The following is a 19,348-nucleotide window of genomic DNA, read 5'->3' as shown; positions in this document are numbered from 1 at the left end:
GCACCAGGCAAAGGACTGCAAACAGACTAAGTGCTGCAACCTGTGTGGCGAGGCAGGTCACCTCTACAGCAACTGCCCCAAACGCTGCCTCACTTATGCACAGGCAGCCAAAGCCAACGAGGGGGAAGTAGACGAAATGGTGAGTGTCACCACCACCAAGGACACTTGCAACGCTCCAACCACCAAGGCCCCAAGTGAGAACAATGGGACAAGGGAGGAGACAGAGAGAGAGAGACAAGACAAAGGGAAACATTGAGGCGGCAGACGGCCAAACAACTGCACCGCCCCCTGAACCTCCCACTCCTCAGGAGAGCGAATCAATAGAGGAGGAATCAGTAGAGGATCAACCGGGGGAATGGCAGCTGGTGAAGAAGACCAAAAGGAAGAAGGGGCTAAGCAGGGACCAAGCCACTTCCCAGATGAGTGGCAAGAGGCGTCTCCCACCCGACACAGATGACAAGGGCAGCTGCTCTTCTGGTGAAGAAGGACAAGGGCAGCACCTACAGAAGAAGCAGCAAAGCTCTAGAGAGTTGGAGGACGAGACACCCGAGCTCCAGAACATTGGAGACAATGAATAGACCCTCAACTTGAAGAGGCCAGCGCACCCCAGCCCCAGGAATCTGGGAGCAGTGAGGCGCTCAGCGCAACCCAGCTCCGGGAAGCCAGGAGCAGCAACATCCCAGAGGGGGGAGTGGTTCAGAGAGACTTCTCCAACAGAGAACAATTCAAACCTTGCACAAACCCCACCTTCCCCCCGCCCGCCAATGCCAACTGAGTGGAACATCTCCAATGGGGAGGTTCAGGACAGTTTCCTCAGCCCATCCAAAGTGAGACCATTTGTGAACACTATGGGTATGCAGGAGCAGACCAAAGGTCTGGAACTGTCAAAGGCAACAGGACTGGTAAGCGACAAAATGCTTGAAAAATGGAGATAAAGATTGTACCCAATAACATGTGTAGCATTAAATCTACTATGCGATGAGTTGCGACCTTGGACTACCTTGCCTGGATCAGGCGCCCTTCTTCCACCCACCCCTTACAAGTGTTGAAACAGATACAACACAGAATCTGAAATCAGTATAGATTTTAATTCAAATGCATTTTGCCTCGATTGAAATGGCTCAGAAAGAATTTGTACAAATATATATTTATATACATTCAGACTAACAAAAAAATAGAAAGAACTCGCGTTTCTATGGTGCCTTTTGTGGCATCAAAGTGCTTTACAGCCAATTAAATACTTTTGAAGTGCAGTCAATGTTTTAACATAGGGAGATTTATGCACAGCAAGACTCCACTGACGTGAAAATGATCAGATGATTTTTTTTTTTTAGTGATGGGCGGAGCAAAACAAGTGGACAAGTTTCATAAACTGGAACTCCCTGCAGTAAAAGTCTCAACGTCAGTGACTTTTTCTCAAACAGCAACAACTTGCATTCGTATAGCACCTTTAACATTGGAAAACACCCTGAGGAGTTTCACAGGGGCGAGGATCGGTCAAAGCTTATGAGGCCAGGTTGCATAAATTTGACTGATATTCCCTTGAGTTTGGACGATGGAAAGGGCAGTTGATCGAGTGTGGAAAGGATTCAGTTGGTTAGATAGCAAGAAATTATATTTTCTCTAATGTGAGAGTCCAGAACAAGGAAAAGTGCAGCTTTGAGGAAAGATGGGATAGTCTGGGGTTGTTTTCCTTGGGCTGAGGGGAGATTTGACTGAGGTGTACAAGGTTGTGAGGTTAAATTGGATGAGAAGGACCTATTTCCCTTAGCAGAGGGGTCAGTGACTAGGGGGCATTTATTTATAGTGATCGGTAGGATTAGAGGGGACAGGAAGAAAGATTTTTTCACCCAGAGGGTGGTAGGGGTCTGGAACTCGCTGCCTGAAAGGGTAGTGGAGGCAGAAACCCTCAACTCATTTAAAAGGTGTCTGGAGATGCACCTGAAGTCCCGTAGCCTCCTGGGCTTGGACCAAGTGCCAGAAAATGGGACTAGGCCGTGGGGTTCCGATTTCGGCTGGCGCAGACATGATGGGCCGAGTGGCCACCTTCTGTCACAATTCTATGCTTCAGTAAGAGGCCATAACCTTAAAATCAGACCCAGGCCATCCAGGAGTGAAGCCTGGAAATAGTTCTGCACACAATGGGCAGTGGGAAATCTGGAACTCTCTTCCCCCAAAATATTGTGGAGACTGAGGGGTCAATCGGAGCTTTGGAAACTAGTTGTTAAATGTTTGTTAGGTCAGAGTATTGAGGGATGTGGAGAAAAGGCAGGAACATTTTGAGATATAAATCATCATTATCAAGTAGAATGGCAGAGCAGGCTAGGGGGTTGTGGTACAGCCTCCTCCTGTTCCTATGATACCTTCCCTGAGTATTTTTCTTTATCCTGTACCTGATTCACGGAGACCAGTGGTCACATGCGATGGTCAGAAACAGCGAGTGAAAAGTCCCACTAGCAGGACCACACTCCGCTCACCCACTAGAACCTGGTTTTCCCTTTGCTCGTGTCGCAAAGACAGAGCAGGCTGATGAAAGTTGAACGGTTGGAGAACTGTCCTGGTCCCACAGCCCAGAACGCGATTCCCACACAGACACAGCCCAGCTTTGGAGAAAGGATTTGCACCTATTTAAGTGCCTTTCACCATCTCGGAACGTCCCAAAGCGCTTTACAGTCAATCAAGTACTTTGCGACGTGTCATAATTGCAGGAGACGCAGCAGCCAATCTGCGCACTACAAGCTCCCACAAAAATCAATGCGATAGTGACCAGTTTTTTTTTTCCTCTATGATGTTGGTTGAGGGATACCTATGGGTCAGAAAACTGGGGAGAACTCCCAAACTGTCCTTCGAAATAGTGCCGTGGGATCTTCCCCATCCAAGCGAGCAGGGCAGACGGGGACTCAGTTTAACATTTCAGACCAAAAAAAAAAGGTGGGCACCTCCAACAGTGCTGCACTCCCTCAGTACTGCACCGGGGGTGGGGGTGAGTGTCAGATTGGATTATAAAATCAACTCTCCGGGGTGGGGTTTGAACCCACACAGCCTTCTGACTCAGAGGTGAGAACGCGACACTCCACCCCTCCCACCACCCCCAAGGCATGGCTAAATAGCTGATAAAGTTCGGTTAGTGCTGTGACACAGAAATCGAGGCGAAGACAGCAGCTGGAATCCCCTCGCTGCCTCTCGTTGAGCATTATCACAGCAGATACTGGTACCAGCCAATAGCAAGTGCTGCTAAACCGAGCAGGAGGGCGAATTGCAGGGATGGGCTGGACGTTAGCGAATCCTGTGGCTGCTTTGGCAGATGCTGATTGGCTCCTGTAGGTATTGCTTGACCTGTGAAGGCAGAAGATAACTGGTCATTGGTTGACTGGGACTGGACAGTAGATCGCAACTGATCTACCGCTTAATGTTTGTACTGAGATTCACACTGCCTCCCGCTCTCAATTGGACAGAGACTGGGTCCTGTTTGTTGGTGACCCTCCTTCTGCTGGTGGGAAGGTGCTTGTGGCCTAGGCTAATTCCCTGGGGACAGGGTTCAAATCCCACCATGGCAGCTGTGGGAATTTAAATTCAATTAATTAACAAATCTGGAATATAAAGCTAGTCTCAGGAATGATGACCATGATAATTGTCATCGATTGTTGTAAAAACCCATCTGGTTCACTAATGCCCCTTTAGGGGAAGGAAATCTGCCGTCCTTACCTGGTCTGGCCTACATGTGACTCCAGGCCCACAGCAATGTGGTTGACTCAACACTGCCCTCTGAAATGGCCCCGCAAGCCACTTGGATGAAGGGCAATTAGGGGCGGGCAACAAATGCTGGTCACAGTCACACCCCCAGTCACACTTTGCCCCCGCTCCCCACCGCCCCCCCACCCCGGCCCGGCCCCAGTCCCTTACCCTGTGCGATGGTGCGTTTCCTGGTCTCTGTGCTGGTCCCGTGTACGGCACCATTGCTCTCCGGTCCTGAGCTCAATGCTTGGAGTTCACCAAAAAGCTGCAGCAAGAAAACGAGGAGAAAGCTTTTCAGTCCGAAGGTCTCCGGTGTAACCGGGACAAGGCGGTGGGAGCTGCGACTCCCAGTGTGGGTTCCCGTTGGTCAGGGTGAAAATGGGGGCGGCAGAGTCTGGGAAGGCCCAGCTCAGAATAAACCCAGTGTCTGAGGGAGCACCCTCTCCGCCCCACCCCCCCCAATCCCGTCTCCTCATTGTGGGGCCCCAGCGAACCCTCTGACTGAAGCAGACTGGCTGCCCTGTCAGCTGAGATGTTTACAGGCACAGATGGAGCGTTCGTATTGTGGCTTCTTCACCAGCTCATGAACCCCTCCACTGTTTTAGAACCATGGAGAGTCATCGCACACAGAAAGAGGCCATTCAGCCCACTGAGCCCATGAGTACAAAGATACAAAAACAGCAAGGACGCCACAAGGTCAGACTATAACTGTCCTGTGAATCAGCCTCTTGCACAGACTCAGTTTCCAGGTATCCCCTGAGACCTGAAGAAAGCCACATGCGATTAAAGTTCACATTTTTTTGACTATTATTAAATTTTACACTGTTGGAAAGCCAGTAATGAGGGAGTGCTGCACTGTCAGAGGGTCAGTACCCATGGGAGTGCTGCATTTTCAGAGGGTCAGTACTGAGGCAAGGCTGCATTGTCAGAGCGTCAGGACTGAGGGAGTGCTGCACTGTTAGTGGGTCAATATTGAGGGAGTGCTGCACTGTCAGTGGGTCAGTACCGAGGGAGTGCTGCATTGTCAGAGGGTCAGTACTGAGGGAGTGCTGCATTGTCAGAGGGTCAGTACTGAGGGAGCGCTGCACTGTCAGTGGGTCAGTACCGAGGGAGTGCTGCACTGTCAGAGGGTCAGTACCGAGGGAGTACTGCACTGTCAGAGGGTCAGTACTGAGGGAGTGCTGCACTGTCAGAGGGTCAGTACTGAGGGAATGCTGCACTGTCAGAGGGACAGTACTGAGGGAGTGCTGCACTGTCAGAGGGTCAGTACTGAGGGGGTGCTGCACTGTCAGAGGGTAAGTACGGAGTCAATACTTCACACGAGGGAAAAGCACAAATACAACAGTCACCATGGTTACTGGTTATGAGTCTTTCTCTTACCCCCATGTTGAGTTGAAAGGCCCGGTTTGCCTCATCCATGATCTTTTCCTTTGTCTCTCTATTGACTTCCAGTGTGTTCATTCTCGAGCGGTACAGCTGTTTGAACTTGGTGGCGTTGGTGACCCGGTCAAAGGTGAAGAATGCGACCCCTTCACCCGTGCTCGGCAGCTGCAATGCTTTCTGGGCCACCCTCTTCAGCATCTGCCCCCCCGACAGGTCCCCCAAGTACCTGATGTAGGCGTGGGCCACCAGAAGCTCGGGCTCCCTTTGCCCCACGTGCTGGATCCGGGACACGTACTCCCCTGTGGCCTTCGGACACTCGATGCGATTCCTCCAGCCCGGCCCGTGGAAGTATTCCAGATCCTGCTCCAAGGCCTCCTTCCGGTGGAGCTCCGAGGGGAAGTAGAGAGGGGCGAAGGCCGGATGATCCTTGTTCCTCTCGATCTCCTCTTCCAAGGCCGTGTAGATGAAGTACAGAGAGTCCAGTAACAGCTGGAGGAGGGAGGAAAGGAAAGAGGATTGTGAACAGGGATTAGCTCAGCTCACTGCCAGAACGCCAACATAGTGGGGGTCACTGAGGGTCAGGGTGCTGAGGGCAAGGGCGCTGAATGTTCACCATTGGCATGTCCCACCTGGGTCCAAACAATACTGAGGAAATGCTGCACTGTCAGAGGGTCATTACTGAGGGAGTGCTGCACTGTCAGATGGTCAGTACTGAGGGAGTGCTGCTCTGTCAGAGGGTCAGTACTGAGAGGGAGGGCTGCTCAGTCAGAGGGTCAATACTGAGGGAGTGCTGCTCTGTCAGAGGGTCAGTACTGAGGGAGTGCTGCTCTGTCAGAGGGTCAGTACTGAAGGGGTGCTGCACTGTCAGATGGTCAGTACTGAAAGGGAGGGCTGCTCGGTCAGAAGGTCAGTACTGAGGGGGTGCTGCTCTGTCAGATGGTCAGTACTGAGGGAGTGCTGCTCAGTCAGAGGGTCAGTACTGAGAGGGAGGGCTGCTCTGTCAGAGGGTCAGTACTGAGGGAGTGCTGCTCTGTCAGAGGGTCAGTACTGAGGGAGTGCTGCTCTGTCAGAGGGTCAGTACTGAGGGAGGGCTGTATTGTTGGAGGGGCAGGGCTGAGGCAGGGCAACAATGTTGGAGTAGCAGTTCTGTAGCGATATCAGAGGAAAGTTTCCAACTCGTGGATCCTTATCTCCCCCATATTGGTGCTGAGTGTCCCTTGTCCAGACACAGCCCTGGGTTTATGCCTGAGTCTGAATTAGCTGCCCTCAGCACAGGGTAGATTTACAATTTACCCCATCTTCCCTGGACAAGGAGGCGAGACCAGATGTGATTCCCATTCCTGACCTTGGGCCTGTGGGTCTACGGACAGGTTCGAACTGTCCACAAGGCTTCCCAGAGTCACTTGCTGTCCGAGATCACTTAAAAAGGGGACTTTCTGTACACTTTTTAATCACCCTGTACATCCCTCCATCCCCTGTACACATTTCCAATGCCTGTACACCTTTCCATTGTGTATACACCTTTAAATTCCCAATACTACAATGCTGTTCTGAACTGAACAGAATTAAGTTAATTCCTTGATCTGTGTTGTTTGTCTTTCTGAAATTCTCTGTCTTCCGGTCTCCAGCGGAAGGAGCTGTGAGTCCCATTTACTGCGCTGTGACTCAGGAAATGGAGGGTGTCAGTGGGAAGTACATCAACAGTGATTGCTCCCTCACTCTGCCCAGTCCGACAGCACAAGACCAAGCCTTAGCTAAAAAGCTGCGGGACGTCAGTGAGTCACTCACCGGCCTCGACAAGCGGACAACTGGAGAGTCAAGTTGGAGGCAGGTTCAATCGAACCATTCAAAAGGGAATTTGACTGTTACCTGAAAAGGAAGAATGTGCTGGGTTATAAGGGGAGAAGAGGGGAAAATGGCGCTAATGAATTGCTCATTCGGATAGCAGGTGCAGACACGATGGGCCAAATGGCCTCCTTCTGCATTGGAACAATTCTGTGATTGTGCTGAGAAGAGGTGTTCTGGTGAGATGGCAGAAGATTATGTGCTGTCCCCTGGAGGTCCCTATCCAGAAACCATTAAAACTTAAGGTGGACGGAAAGGGGTTTAGGGACCCGAGGGGGGAGTGGGAGGGGGGAGTGGGAAAGGCATGGGCGAGAGTGAAGGTGGAGATGGGGGAGCGGGTGAGAGGGAAGGAGAAAAGGGAGAAGGGGAAGGGCTCAGAGGGAAGAGTTGAGGGAGGACTGGGGTTGGTGAGGGAGAGAACAGAGCGTATAGTTTAAAGAACCAGTATCTTTGCTTTACCTTAAACTGATCCTGGGTGAGCTGACCCTTCTGGAAGTTTCTCATGAACTCCGAGTTTTCGGCCAGTTCGTGCGATTCCTTTGTGGCCAACTTCAGGGCTTCCGACAGGTCGGCCGGCATGCTGGAGCAAAGAGGTCAAAGGGCAGGGTTAGTTTGGCTCAACCCAGCTGCAGCCACGGCTTTGGGTCCCTCATTCAAACACAAATCCCCTCCCACCCTCACACACCCTCACACCCACCTACACCTACCCCTACACCACCCCCACCCCCACCCCTGCCACCCAAAACACAGATGGAGACACTTCCATTCTCCCCTGAACAGCCAATCCACCCAGGACTGAGTCCAGTCAGCTCTTCGACAGTGGAAGCTTTCACACTGAGGCCAGTCCTGATGTTGGCAGGATTTCACTATCCAACTGACCTCGTTACACGTGTCCATGAGCAGCGACCCATTGGAATTGAGGTCCATAGGGGACCTCATGCCCACAACCCCATGTCCTTCTGTCTGAGCCACATACACACTCCCCTGCCTGAACAGCACGGTGAGCTAATGGATGCCTTAAAAGGCCCACAGATATCTTCTCCTCGGGGAAGGGGGATAGTTTTGTTGGTAAATCTGATGGCAAGTTTCACACCAACAATCCACAGCCACAATCTGGGTACAATCTCTATCCCTTCAGACAGTTATCAGAGCAGCCTAACCCTTACCCTGACTGTGACCTTGACCCTAACCCTGACCCTAACCCTAACCCTAACCCTGACCCTAACCTTTACCCTGACACTGAGCCAAAATCTGACCCTAATCCTAATCCTAACCCTACCCCTGACCCTAACCCTGATCCTGACCCTGAGCCTAACTCTGACACTGAGCCTAACTCTGACCCTAATCTTAACCCTACCCCTGACCTAACCCTGACACTGACACTGAGCCTAACTATGACCCTAATCCTGACCCTAACCTTAGCCATGACCCTAACCCTCAGGCTGATCCCCCTAGTGGTGGATTTGAAGCCTGTGTTGTGGAGGTACCTGCCCCTCTCCCTCCCGCCCTCTCTCCCCTTCCCCCTCCCTCTTTCTCTCACTCTCTTTGTCTTGGCCCCTCCATCTCCCTTCCCTCTCCCCCTCTCCCACATGTATTTCCTGTCCAGTGGGTTTGCTGCCCTCGGACTGCTATTGGGAAGCGGCCCAGGAAACATTCAGTGGGGACTAAGCCCAGTTCTGAGTGTCCTGTTCTCTCTCAAATGGCCCTCATTCTCACCAGGGTGCACACAGGAGTGGAGCCACTCCATACCCTGGTCAGATAACCACATCGACCAGCTCAGGTGATAACCTCTCTCTCCAACGCCCTGTGCTACTGACTGTATCACACTATCTTATCAGGGAAGGAGGGCTGAGGCTGAGCCGCATTAATGGGCAGTGTGGATGGAGCTTTACACTGCCTCTAATCTGCCATGGGTGTGCCTGTGCTACAGAGATTCACCCTGGCAGGGATAGAGTTCAAATCCTAGCTGGTGCCAAGTTCTTACCTGACACTTTGCTTCTGGTTCTGAGCTTCCAACTGCTGCAGCTCTGCAAAAACCTGCATTGGAAATAAAACAAGAAGCAGTTTGAGGGCCCAGGATGAAGGAAGAAACCGGAACCAAGACAGACCGAGCCTCAGGAGCTAGGCCGAGCCAGCCTTAGCAACAAAGTCCGAGCAAGCCTCAAGATGAAGGCCAAACCCAACCAAGGTTAGAATAGCCTTAGTACCAGGGGTGAGGAAGCATCAGAAATAAAGCCTTGTGTGATAATTAACACAAAATCGAAAGAATATCTTTCTCTTACCCCCACGTTGAGTTGAAAGGCCCGGTTTGCCTCATCCAGGATCTTTTCCATTGTCTCTCTATTGACTTCCAGTGTGTTCATTCTCGAGCGGTACAGCTGTTTGAACTTGGTGGCGTTGGTGACCCGGTCAAAGGTGAAGAATGCGACCCCTTCACCCGTGCTCGGCAGCTGCAATGCTTTCTGGGCCACCCTCTTCAGCATCTGCCCCCCCGACAGGTCCCCCAAGTACCTGATGTAGGCGTGGGCCACCAGAAGCTCGGGCTCCCTTTGCCCCACGTGCTGGATCCGGGACACGTACTCCCCTGTGGCCTTCGGACACTCGATGCGATTCCTCCAGCCCGGCCCGTGGAAGTATTCCAGATCCTGCTCCAAGGCCTCCTTCCGGTGGAGCTCCGAGGGGAAGTAGAGGGGGGCGAAGGCCGGATGATCCTTGTTCCTCTCGATCTCCTCTTCCAAGGCCGTGTAGATGAAGTACAGAGAGTCCAGTAACAGCTGGAGGAGGGAGCAAAGGAAAGAGGATTGTGAACAGGGATTAGCTCAGCTCACTGCCAGAACGCCAACATAGTGGGGGCCACTGAGGGTCAGGGTGCTGAGGGCAAGGGTGCTGAATGTTCACCATTGGCATGTCCCACCTGGGTCCAAACAATACTGAGGAAATGCTGCACTGTCAGAGGGTCATTACTGAGGGAGTGCTGCACTGTCAGATGGTCAGTACTGAGGGAGTGCTGCTCTGTCAGAGGGTCAGTACTGAGAGGGAGGGCTGCTCAGTCAGAGGGTCAGTACTGAGGGAGTGCTGCTCTGTCAGAGGGTCAGTACTGAGGGAGTGCTGCTCTGTCAGAGGGTCAGTACTGAGGGAGTGCTGCACTGTCAGAGGGTCAGTACTGAAGGAGTGCTGCACTGTCAGATGGTCAGTACTGAGAGGGAGGGCTGCTCGGTCAGAAGGTCAGTACTGAGGGGGTGCTGCTCTGTCAGATGGTCAGTACTGAGGGAGTGCTGCTCAGTCAGAGGGTCAGTACTGAGAGGGAGGGCTGCTCTGTCAGAGGGTCAGTACTGAGGGAGTGCTGCTCTGTCAGAGGGTCAGTACTGAGGGAGTGCTGCTCTGTCAGAGGGTCAGTACTGAGGGAGGGCTGTATTGTTGGAGGGGCAGGGCTGAGGCAGGGCAACAATGTTGGAGTAGCAGTTCTGTAGCGATATCAGAGGAAAGTTTCCAACTCGTGGATCCTTATCTCCCCCATATTGGTGCTGAGTGTCCCTTGTCCAGACACAGCCCTGGGTTTATGCCTGAGTCTGAATTAGCTGCCCTCAGCACAGGGTAGATTTACAATTTACCCCATCTTCCCTGGACAAGGAGGCGAGACCAGATGTGATTCCCATTCCTGACCTTGGGCCTGTGGGTCTACGGACAGGTTCGAACTGTCCACAAGGCTTCCCAGAGTCACTTGCTGTCCGAGATCACTTAAAAAGGGGACTTTCTGTACACTTTTTAATCACCCTGTACATCCCTCCATCCCCGGTACACATTTCCAATGCCTGTACACCTTTCCATTGTGTATACACCTTTAAATTCCCAATACTACAATGCTGTTCTGAACTGAACAGAATTAAGTTAATTCCTTGATCTGTGTTGTTTGTCTTTCTGAAATTCTCTGTCTTCCGGTCTCCAGCGGAAGGAGCTGTGAGTCCCATTTACTGCGCTGTGACTCAGGAAATGGAGGGTGTCGGTGGGAAGTACATCAACAGTGATTGCTCCCTCACTCTGCCCAGTCCGACAGCACAAGACCAAGCCTTAGCTAAAAAACTGTGGGACGTCAGTGAGTCACTCACCAGCCTCGACAAGCGGACAACTGGAGAGTCAAGTTGGAGGCAGGTTCAATCGAACCATTCAAAAGGGAATTTGACGGTTACCTGAAGAGGAAGAATGTGCTGGGTTATAAGGGGAGAAGAGGGGAAAATGGCACTAATGAATTGCTCATTCGGATAGCAGGTGCAGACACGATGGGCCAAATGGCCTCCTTCTGCGTTGGAACAATTCTGTGATTGTGCTGAGAAGAGGTGTTCTGGTGAGATGGCAGAAGATTATGTGCTGTCCCCTGGAGGTCCCTATCCAGAAACCATTAAAATTTAAGGTGGACGGAAAGGGGTTTAGGGACCCGAGGGGGGAGTGGGAGGGGGGAAGTGGGAAAGGAGGGGGGAGAGTGAAGGTGGAGATGGGGGAGCGGGTGAGAGGGAAGGAGAAAAGGGAGAAGGGGAAGGGGTCAGAGGGAAGAGTTGAGGGAGGACTGGGGTTGGTGAGGGAGAGAACAGAGCGTATAGTTTAAAGAACCAGTATCTTTGCTTTACCTTAAACTGATCCTGGGTGAGCTGACCCTTCTGGAAGTTTCTCATGAACTCCGAGTTTTCGGCCAGTTCGTGCGATTCCTTTGTGGCCAACTTCAGGGCTTCCGATAGGTCGGCCGGCATGCTGGAGCAAAGAGGTCAAAGGGCAGGGTTAGTTTGGCTCAACCCAGCTGCAGCCACGGCTTTGGGTCCCTCATTCAAACACAAATCCCCTCCCACCCTCACACACCCTCACACCCACCTACACCTACCCCTACACCACCCCCACCCCCACCCCTGCCACCCAAAACACAGATGGAGACACTTCCATTCTCCCCTGAACAGCCAATCCACCCAGGACTGAGTCCAGTCAGCTCTTCGACAGTGGAAGCTTTCACACTGAGGCCAGTCCTGATGTTGGCAGGATTTCACTATCCAACTGACCTTGTTACACGTGTCCATGAGCAGCGACCCATTGGAATTGAGGTCCATAGGGGACCTCATGCCCACAACCCCATGTCCTTCTGTCTGAGCCACATACACACTCCCCTGCCTGAACAGCACGGTGAGCTAATGGATGCCTTAAAAGGCCCACAGATATCTTCTCCTCGGGGAAGGGGGATAGTTTTGTTGGTAAATCTGATGGCAAGTTTCACACCAACAATCCACAGCCACAACCTGGGTACAATCTCTGTCCCTTCAGACAGAGTTATCAGAGCAGCCTAACCCTTACCCTGACTGTGACCTTGACCCTAACCCTAACCCTAACCCTGACCCTGAGCCAAAATCTGACCCTAATCCTAATCCTAACCCTTCTCCTGACCCTAACCCTGATCCTGACCCTGACCCTGAGCCTAACTCTGACACTGAGCCTAACTCTGACCCTAATCTTAACCCTACCCCTGACCTAACCCTGACACTGACACTGAGCCTAACTATGACCCTAATCCTGACCCTAACCTTAGCCATGGCCCTAACCCTCAGGCTGATCCCCCTAGTGGTGGATTTGAAGCCTGTGTTGTGGAGGTACCTGCCCCTCTCCCTCCCGCCCTCTCTCCCCTTCTCCATCTCTCTCTTTCTCTCTCTTTCACTTTGTCTTGGCCCCTCCATCTCCCTTCCCTCTCCCCCTCTCCCACATGTATTTTCTGTTCAGTAGGTTTGCTGCCCTTGGACTGATATTGGGAAGATGCCCAGGAAACATTCAGTGGGGACTAAGCCCAGTTCTGATTGTCCTGTTCTCTCTCAAATGGCCCTCATTCTCACCAGGGTGCACACAGGAGTGGAGCCACTCCATACCCTGGTCAGATAACCACATCGACCAGCTCAGGTGATAACCTCTCTCTCCAACGCCCTGTGCTACTGACTGTATCACCCTATCTTATCAGGGAAGGAGGGCTGAGGCTGAGCCGCATTAATGGGCAGTGTGGATGGAGCTTTACACTGCCTCTAATCTGCCATGGGTGTGCCTGTGCTACAGAGATTCACCCTGGCAGGGATAGAGTTCAAATCCTAGCTGGTGCCAAGTTCTTACCTGACACTTTGCTTCTGGTTCTGAGCTTCCAACTGCTGCAGCTCTGCAAAAACCTGCATTGGAAATAAAACAAGAAGCAGTTTGAGGGCCCAGGATGAAGGAAGAAACCGGAACCAAGACAGACCGAGCCTCAGGAGCTAGGCTGAGCCAGCCTTAGCAACAAAGTTGAGCAAGCCACAAGATGAAGGCCAAACCCAACCAAGATTAGAATAGCCTTAGTACCAGGGCTGAGGAAGCATCAGAAATAAAGCCTTGTGTGATAATTAACACAAAATTGAAAGAATATCTTTCTCTTACCCCCACGTTAAGTTGAAAGGCCCGGTTTGCCTCATCCAGGATCTTTTCCATTGTCTCTCTATTGACTTCCAGTGTGTTCATTCTCGAGCGGTACAGCTGTTTGAACTTGGTGGCGTTGGTGACCCGGTCAAAGGTGAAGAATGCGACCCCTTCACCCGTGCTCGGCAGCTGCAATGCTTTCTGGGCCACCCTCTTCAGCATCTGCCCCCCCGACAGGTCCCCCAAGTACCTGATGTAGGCGTGGGCCACCAGAAGCTCGGGCTCCCTTTGCCCCACGTGCTGGATCCGGGACACGTACTCCCCTGTGGCCTTCGGACACTCGATGCGATTCCTCCAGCCCGGCCCGTGGAAGTATTCCAGATCCTGCTCCAAGGCCTCTTTCCGGTGGAGCTCCGAGGGGAAGTAGAGAGGGGCGAAGGCCGGATGATCCTTGTTCCTCTCGATCTCCTCTTCCAAGGCCGTGTAGATGAAGTACAGAGAGTCCAGTAACAGCTGGAGGAGGGAGGAAAGGAAAGAGGATTGTGAACAGGGATTAGCTCAGCTCACTGCCAGAACGCCAACATAGTGGGGGCCACTGAGGGTGAGGGAGTGGGAACTGAGGATGAGAATGCTGAGGAAGAAGGCACTGAGGGTGAGGGTGCTGACGACAGATCTCTTCTGCTCTCCCAACAGTACTGAGAGAGTGCTGCTTTGTTGGAGGTGCCATCTTTCAGATGTTAAACCGAGTCCCCATACAGGGACACAAAAGCTCCTGCAGCCACTAGGCACAGAAGAGTGGAATTGTTCTCTCGCTCCACTGAGGCCAATATTTATCCCTCAGCCAACAACCCAAAAGCAGATAATCTGGTCAGTACCTCGTTGCTGTTTGCAGGATCTTGCTGTGCACAAATTGACAACAGTGATTACATTTCAAAAGCACCTCATTGTCTATAAAGCCCTTTGGGATGCAGGAGGTGGTGAAAGGCACTATAGAAACGCAAGCCTTTCTTTTCTATTCCTCATGAAGAAGCATTTCTCGGTTACTGATTGAGTCGAGGGCGGTATTGAGTGAGGGGGCTTCCTTTCTAAGCTCTTAAAGTGTTGTCCTGATAAATTCCTGCTGATTCGATGTAGGGGACCGTGTGCCTAGGACCCCCATGCTGCCCCCGGAGCTGAAGTCGGTGCTCGGGGAGGGCAGCGGGGGTTATGGGCGCAGGGAATGGGTGGGCACAGTTCATAAAACCCTGGAGGCAGAGGGCAAGGAATGGACTGTGGAGGGGTTTCCTTTACCCCCGTACTTAGGGGCAGAGGCTTGTAATTTTAAGCTCAGGAGCTGCCAATTTACAATTCATTGGTGTGACTCCACTTTGAACAATGTGTCCAGTTGTGGTCGCCAACATACAGAAGGGACAAGGCGAAAGTTTACAGAAAAGGTCAACCAGAATGAGTTAGGGTCAGAGCAATGATGAAGAGCTATGTTGGAAATTGGGAATCTCTTCACAGGATTATTCTGATAATTGATAATTACAATAGTTATTATCATTATAATTCTGATAACTGATCTCATTGAAACATGCAAAATTCTCACAGGGCTCGACAGGGTCTATGTAGGAAGGAGGTTTCCCCTGACTGGGGTGGGGGTGTCTAGAACCAGGCCGCACAGTCTCAGAATAAGGGGCAGGACATTTAGGACTGAGATGAGAAGAAACTTCTTCACTCAAAGGGTGGTGAATCTTTGGAATTTTCTCTCCCAAAGGGCTGTGGAAGCTCAGCCATTGAGTATGTTCAAGACTGAGATCGATAGGTTTGTACTTATTAAAAACGCCAAGGGATATGGGGATGATGCAGGAAAAAGATGTTGAAGTAGAAGATCGTGCACTATCTGATTCAATGGCGGAACGGGCTCGAAGGGCTGAATGGCCTCTTGCTCCTATTTCTTACGGAGAAGAGAGGGTCGAGCATTGCTACACACAATTACTCTTTTTAGGGTCCTGCCTTCTGGGGTCTGTTCTCCGGACCTCTCGCTCTCTCTCCAGTGTTCCCAGTTCTTTTGACCACCTGATTGTTGCTTGGCCCTGAGACCCAGTGCTCCATACCCCAGGCCTCAGCTCAGTCTTCTCAGATCCTAGGCCCCCCCTCGTCTCCAAAAACCCTGGTCACCGCAGTTGGCAGGACACCCAGGGTCACCGTTTAAAGATAAGGGGTCGTCCATTTAAGACACAGATGAGGAGAAATTTTATCTCACAGAGGGTTGTGAGTCTTTGGAACTCTCTTCCTCAAAGGGCGGTGGAAGCAGAGTCTTTGAACATTTTTAAGGCAGAAGTAGATAGATTCTTGATAAGGAAGGGGGTGAAAGGTTAACGGGGGTAGGCGGGAATGTGGAGTTGACATTAAAATCAGAGCAGCCATGATCTTATTGGATGGCGGAGCAGGCTCGAGGGGCCGAGTGGCCTACTCCTGCTCCCAATTCGAATGCATTTGCATTTTGTGGACCTATGTGGCGAGATTAGAGAAACTCCTTATGGCGGTGGGAAGAATTAAATCGAGGCGTTCACAACCAGGATGGGCTTTGATAAAGTGAACGAGGAGAAATCAGGAAATGGGGTAGGAGGGTCAGTAACCAGAGGGGCCCAAATTTAAGGTTACGGCCAAAAGCACCAGAGGTGGAATGAGGAGATTTTTTTTTAGCAGTGAGTTGTGAATTTGATGGCGGTTGTGGTAGGGGCTGAATGGTGTGGTGCGAGGTGGAAGCTGATTCAATAATAACTTTGGATATTAAAGGTGGGGGGGGGGGTGGGGGGGGGGGGGAAATTTGCAGGGCAATGGGGAAAGAGCAGGGGAGTGGGGAGAATTGGTAACTCTTTCAGAGGGCCAGCACAGACATGATGGGCTGAATGGTCTCCTTCTGTGCAGTAAAGTATTATGATTCCTATATAGGGCTGACGAATACAGGATCGATAACCTGTAGATCGACAAAGAGACGCGTTGGTGTTTGATCTCCGGCTCCCCTCCCGAATTCCCGAAAGCCGACTTTTCTTCTGATTGAAATCTTACCGTAAACTGATCCCGGGTGAGCTGACCCTTCTGGAAGTTTCTCATGAACTCCGAGTTTTCGGCCAGTTCGTGCGACACCTTTGTGGCCAACTTCAGGGCTTCCGATAGGTCGGCCGGCATGCTGGGGCAAAGAGGTCAAAGGGCAGGGTTATAGTTTGGTTCAGTCCACCCCACCCAACCTCAGGCTGGGCCCCTGATTCACACAGACAACCCACACCACGCCCTCCCTCGCCGCCCCCCTCCCAACCCCCATCCCCCATCCCCAACAGCATTAACGTCCCAGTTGTCCATGTGTGAATCTAAACAGTGTTTTCAGGATCATCAACTGTGGAGGCCGTCACACCAAGACAGAGGTCAGAGGGCGTGGCCGGGGCACTGGGAAAAATACGACGCAATTAAGTTGCTGTGGAGCCTGTGCGTTTCTGGTTGGGCCCTACAGCTCCACAGCCATGTCACTCTCACCCACATGGTCATTATTTAGATACGAGTGCAGACACTATAGTTCAGCAGCTTATTCATCTGTAGAGTGCATCGTGGCTGAGTCCAATCATGGCACCACCACCCCCCCAGCCCCCGCCCTGCTCTGCACTCTCCCCTCGATCCTGAGAGGAAACCCACTCCCATTTCCAACCATCTAACTCCAAATTGCGGAGGCCAATTGGGCCCTTCCCCAGAAACACTCATTGCCAAGGTGTCAGGTGCTTAAGGTGCTCAGTGGAGTCTCACTGCCACCTCTGAGTCAGGAGGTTTTAGGTTCGTGTCTCACCCACCCCCCCACCACCCCGAGACTAGAGCAGAAAATCTCACAAGGTCACAGGGATCTCACAGGGTCACTGGGGTCTCGCAGGGTCACTGGGGTCTCGCAGGGTCACTGGGACCTCACAGGGATCTCACAGGGTCACTGGGGTCTCGCAGGGTCACTGGGACCTCACAGGGATCTCACAGGGTCACTGGGATCTCACAGGGTCACTGGGGTCTCGCAGGGTCACTGGGGTCTCACAGGGTCAATGGGGTCTCGCAGGGTCACTGGGGTCTCGCAGGGTCACTGGGACCTCACAGGGATCTCACAGGGTCACTGGGATCTCACAGGGTCACTGGGGTCTCGCAGGGTCACTGGGGTCTCACAGGGTCACTGGGGTCTCGCAGGGTCACTGGGGTCTCACAGGGTCACTGGGGTCTCACAGGATCAATGGGATCTCACAGGGTCACTGGGGTCTCGCAGGGTCACAGTGTTGGCTGCTATGTGGCATTGTGCAGGGTTGGGGTTAGCCAGGGGGATTTGTGTTAGCAGGGAAGTGACCCCATGGAGGAATATGAGGGGCTGGGGTGGGTGGGGGTGTGCCGGTGAGTGGTGTTTGGGGAGCTGGTGTGAGATCGTCATTCTGACAGGATAATCTCATTCACTCCGGCAAAACTTCAGAGTCTGAAACCTATTCCCCTGGGTCTTCTGACCAAACCCGGCAAACAGCTGCTCACCATGTCCAATCACAGCCCAGGATACCGTTCAGTAAAGGCGGCTGCCATGGTTACACAGCACACACCTTCCTCCCGATCTCCACTCCCTGGTATGCAGCCAACTGGACCTGCCATCTGTAAATGTTTAATCCCTTGTGGTTTTTACACAGGTTGGTCGACCCAGCTGGCAGTAGCATTTACACCGTGCCACCTAGCAACAGCACCGTCTGTCACCCTTCACCGGGCAGAGTCTGGCCATGGGCAGGGGCTTCACCCCCAGGAGGCAGGGAGAGAAGGAGCAAGATCGCTAGAGAATACATTGCTCACACAGTCCCAGGATATCAAACAACAAGGAGAGACACTGGTCGGAGTCCGGACTTACTCCGGGTTTCAGAGTCCGGACTCACTCCGGGTTTCAGAGTCCGGACTCACTCCGGTTTCATGGTCTGAACTCACTCCGGGTTTCAGAGTCTGGACTCACGCCGGGTTTCAGAGTCCGGACTCACTCCGGGTTTCAGAGTCTGGACTCACTCCGGGTTTCAGAGTCTGGACTCACTCCGGGTTTCAGAGTCCGGACTCACTCCGGTTTCATGGTCTGAACTCACTCCGGGTTTCAGAGTCTGGACCCACTCCGGGTTTCAGAGTCCGGACTCACTCCGGGTTTCAGAGTCTGGACTCACTCCGGGTTTCAGAGTCCGGACTCACTCCGGTTTCAGAGTCTGGACTCACTCCGTGTTTCAGAGTCCGGACTCACTCTGGGTTTCAGAGTCCGGACTCACTCCGGGTTTCAGAGTCTGGACTCACTCTGGGTTTCAGAGTCTGGACTCACTCCGGGTTTCAGAGTCCGGACTCACTCCGGTTTCAGAGTCTGGACTCACTCCGTGTTTCAGAGTCCGGACCCACTCTGGGTTTCAGAGTCCGGACTCACTCCGGGTTTCAGAGTCCGGACTCACTCCAGGTTTCAGGGTCTGGACTCACTCCGGGTTTCAGAGTCTGGACCCACTCTGGGTTTCAGAGTCTGGACTCACTCCGGGTTTCAGAGTCTGGACCCACTCCGGGTTTCAGCGCCTGGACTCACTGGATTCAGAAACTGGTCTCACTCCGGATTCAGAATCAGGTCTCACTCGGGGGTTTCAGAATCGTGTCTAGCTGCTGTGCCCCTACCTGTCTCTGTCCATGTGGCCCACAATTCCCATCGGAGTATCCAAGCTGTTTATCTTTCGGATTCTCTGGCTGCTTCCTGGCTGCTGGTTCAATCCTCTGTTGGAAGCGCTGAATTCTGAGCCCTTTTATCCTGTTTCTGGGACAGCCCACGTGATGCTGTGGCTCAGCCCTCTTGTTAGAGCAAGTCTGTCCCTCCCCGCCCTCAAAATCTTTCACATGATAATCGGGTGAAGAGCTCGTACAGAAAGGATGTTGACTTCATTTCCTCTGTGGTTTGGAAACTTCTCCTCAGCACTAGCCTGTGTTC

General features: G+C 52.4%; 2 protein-coding genes across 2 annotated transcripts in view; both read right to left on the bottom strand.

Annotated features, from left to right (window-relative positions):
- The window catches only part of LOC144669599 (alpha-N-acetylgalactosaminidase-like), a 376,191-nt gene that overhangs the window by 124,185 nt on the left and 232,658 nt on the right, over positions 1 to 19,348 (bottom strand). The window lies entirely within an intron of this gene.
- LOC144669580 (uncharacterized) lies at positions 1,070 to 19,162 on the bottom strand. The gene is made up of 11 exons (XM_078532083.1): positions 19,042 to 19,162; positions 16,423 to 16,543; positions 13,390 to 13,881; positions 13,093 to 13,145; positions 11,586 to 11,706; positions 9,246 to 9,737; positions 8,948 to 9,000; positions 7,423 to 7,543; positions 5,116 to 5,607; positions 3,904 to 4,000; positions 1,070 to 3,336 (listed from the first exon to the last, which is right to left on the bottom strand). Exons 1-11 carry the CDS (start codon positions 19,071 to 19,073, stop codon positions 3,197 to 3,199), a joined length of 2,214 nt encoding a protein of 737 aa, XP_078388209.1. The 5' UTR covers positions 19,074 to 19,162; the 3' UTR covers positions 1,070 to 3,196.

The sequence above is a fragment of the Cetorhinus maximus genome, chromosome 29, assembly GCF_964194155.1.
Source record: "Cetorhinus maximus chromosome 29, sCetMax3.hap1.1, whole genome shotgun sequence".
Classification (NCBI taxonomy): Eukaryota; Metazoa; Chordata; class Chondrichthyes; order Lamniformes; family Cetorhinidae; genus Cetorhinus; species Cetorhinus maximus.
This window is presented reverse-complemented; position numbering and strand designations above follow the sequence as displayed.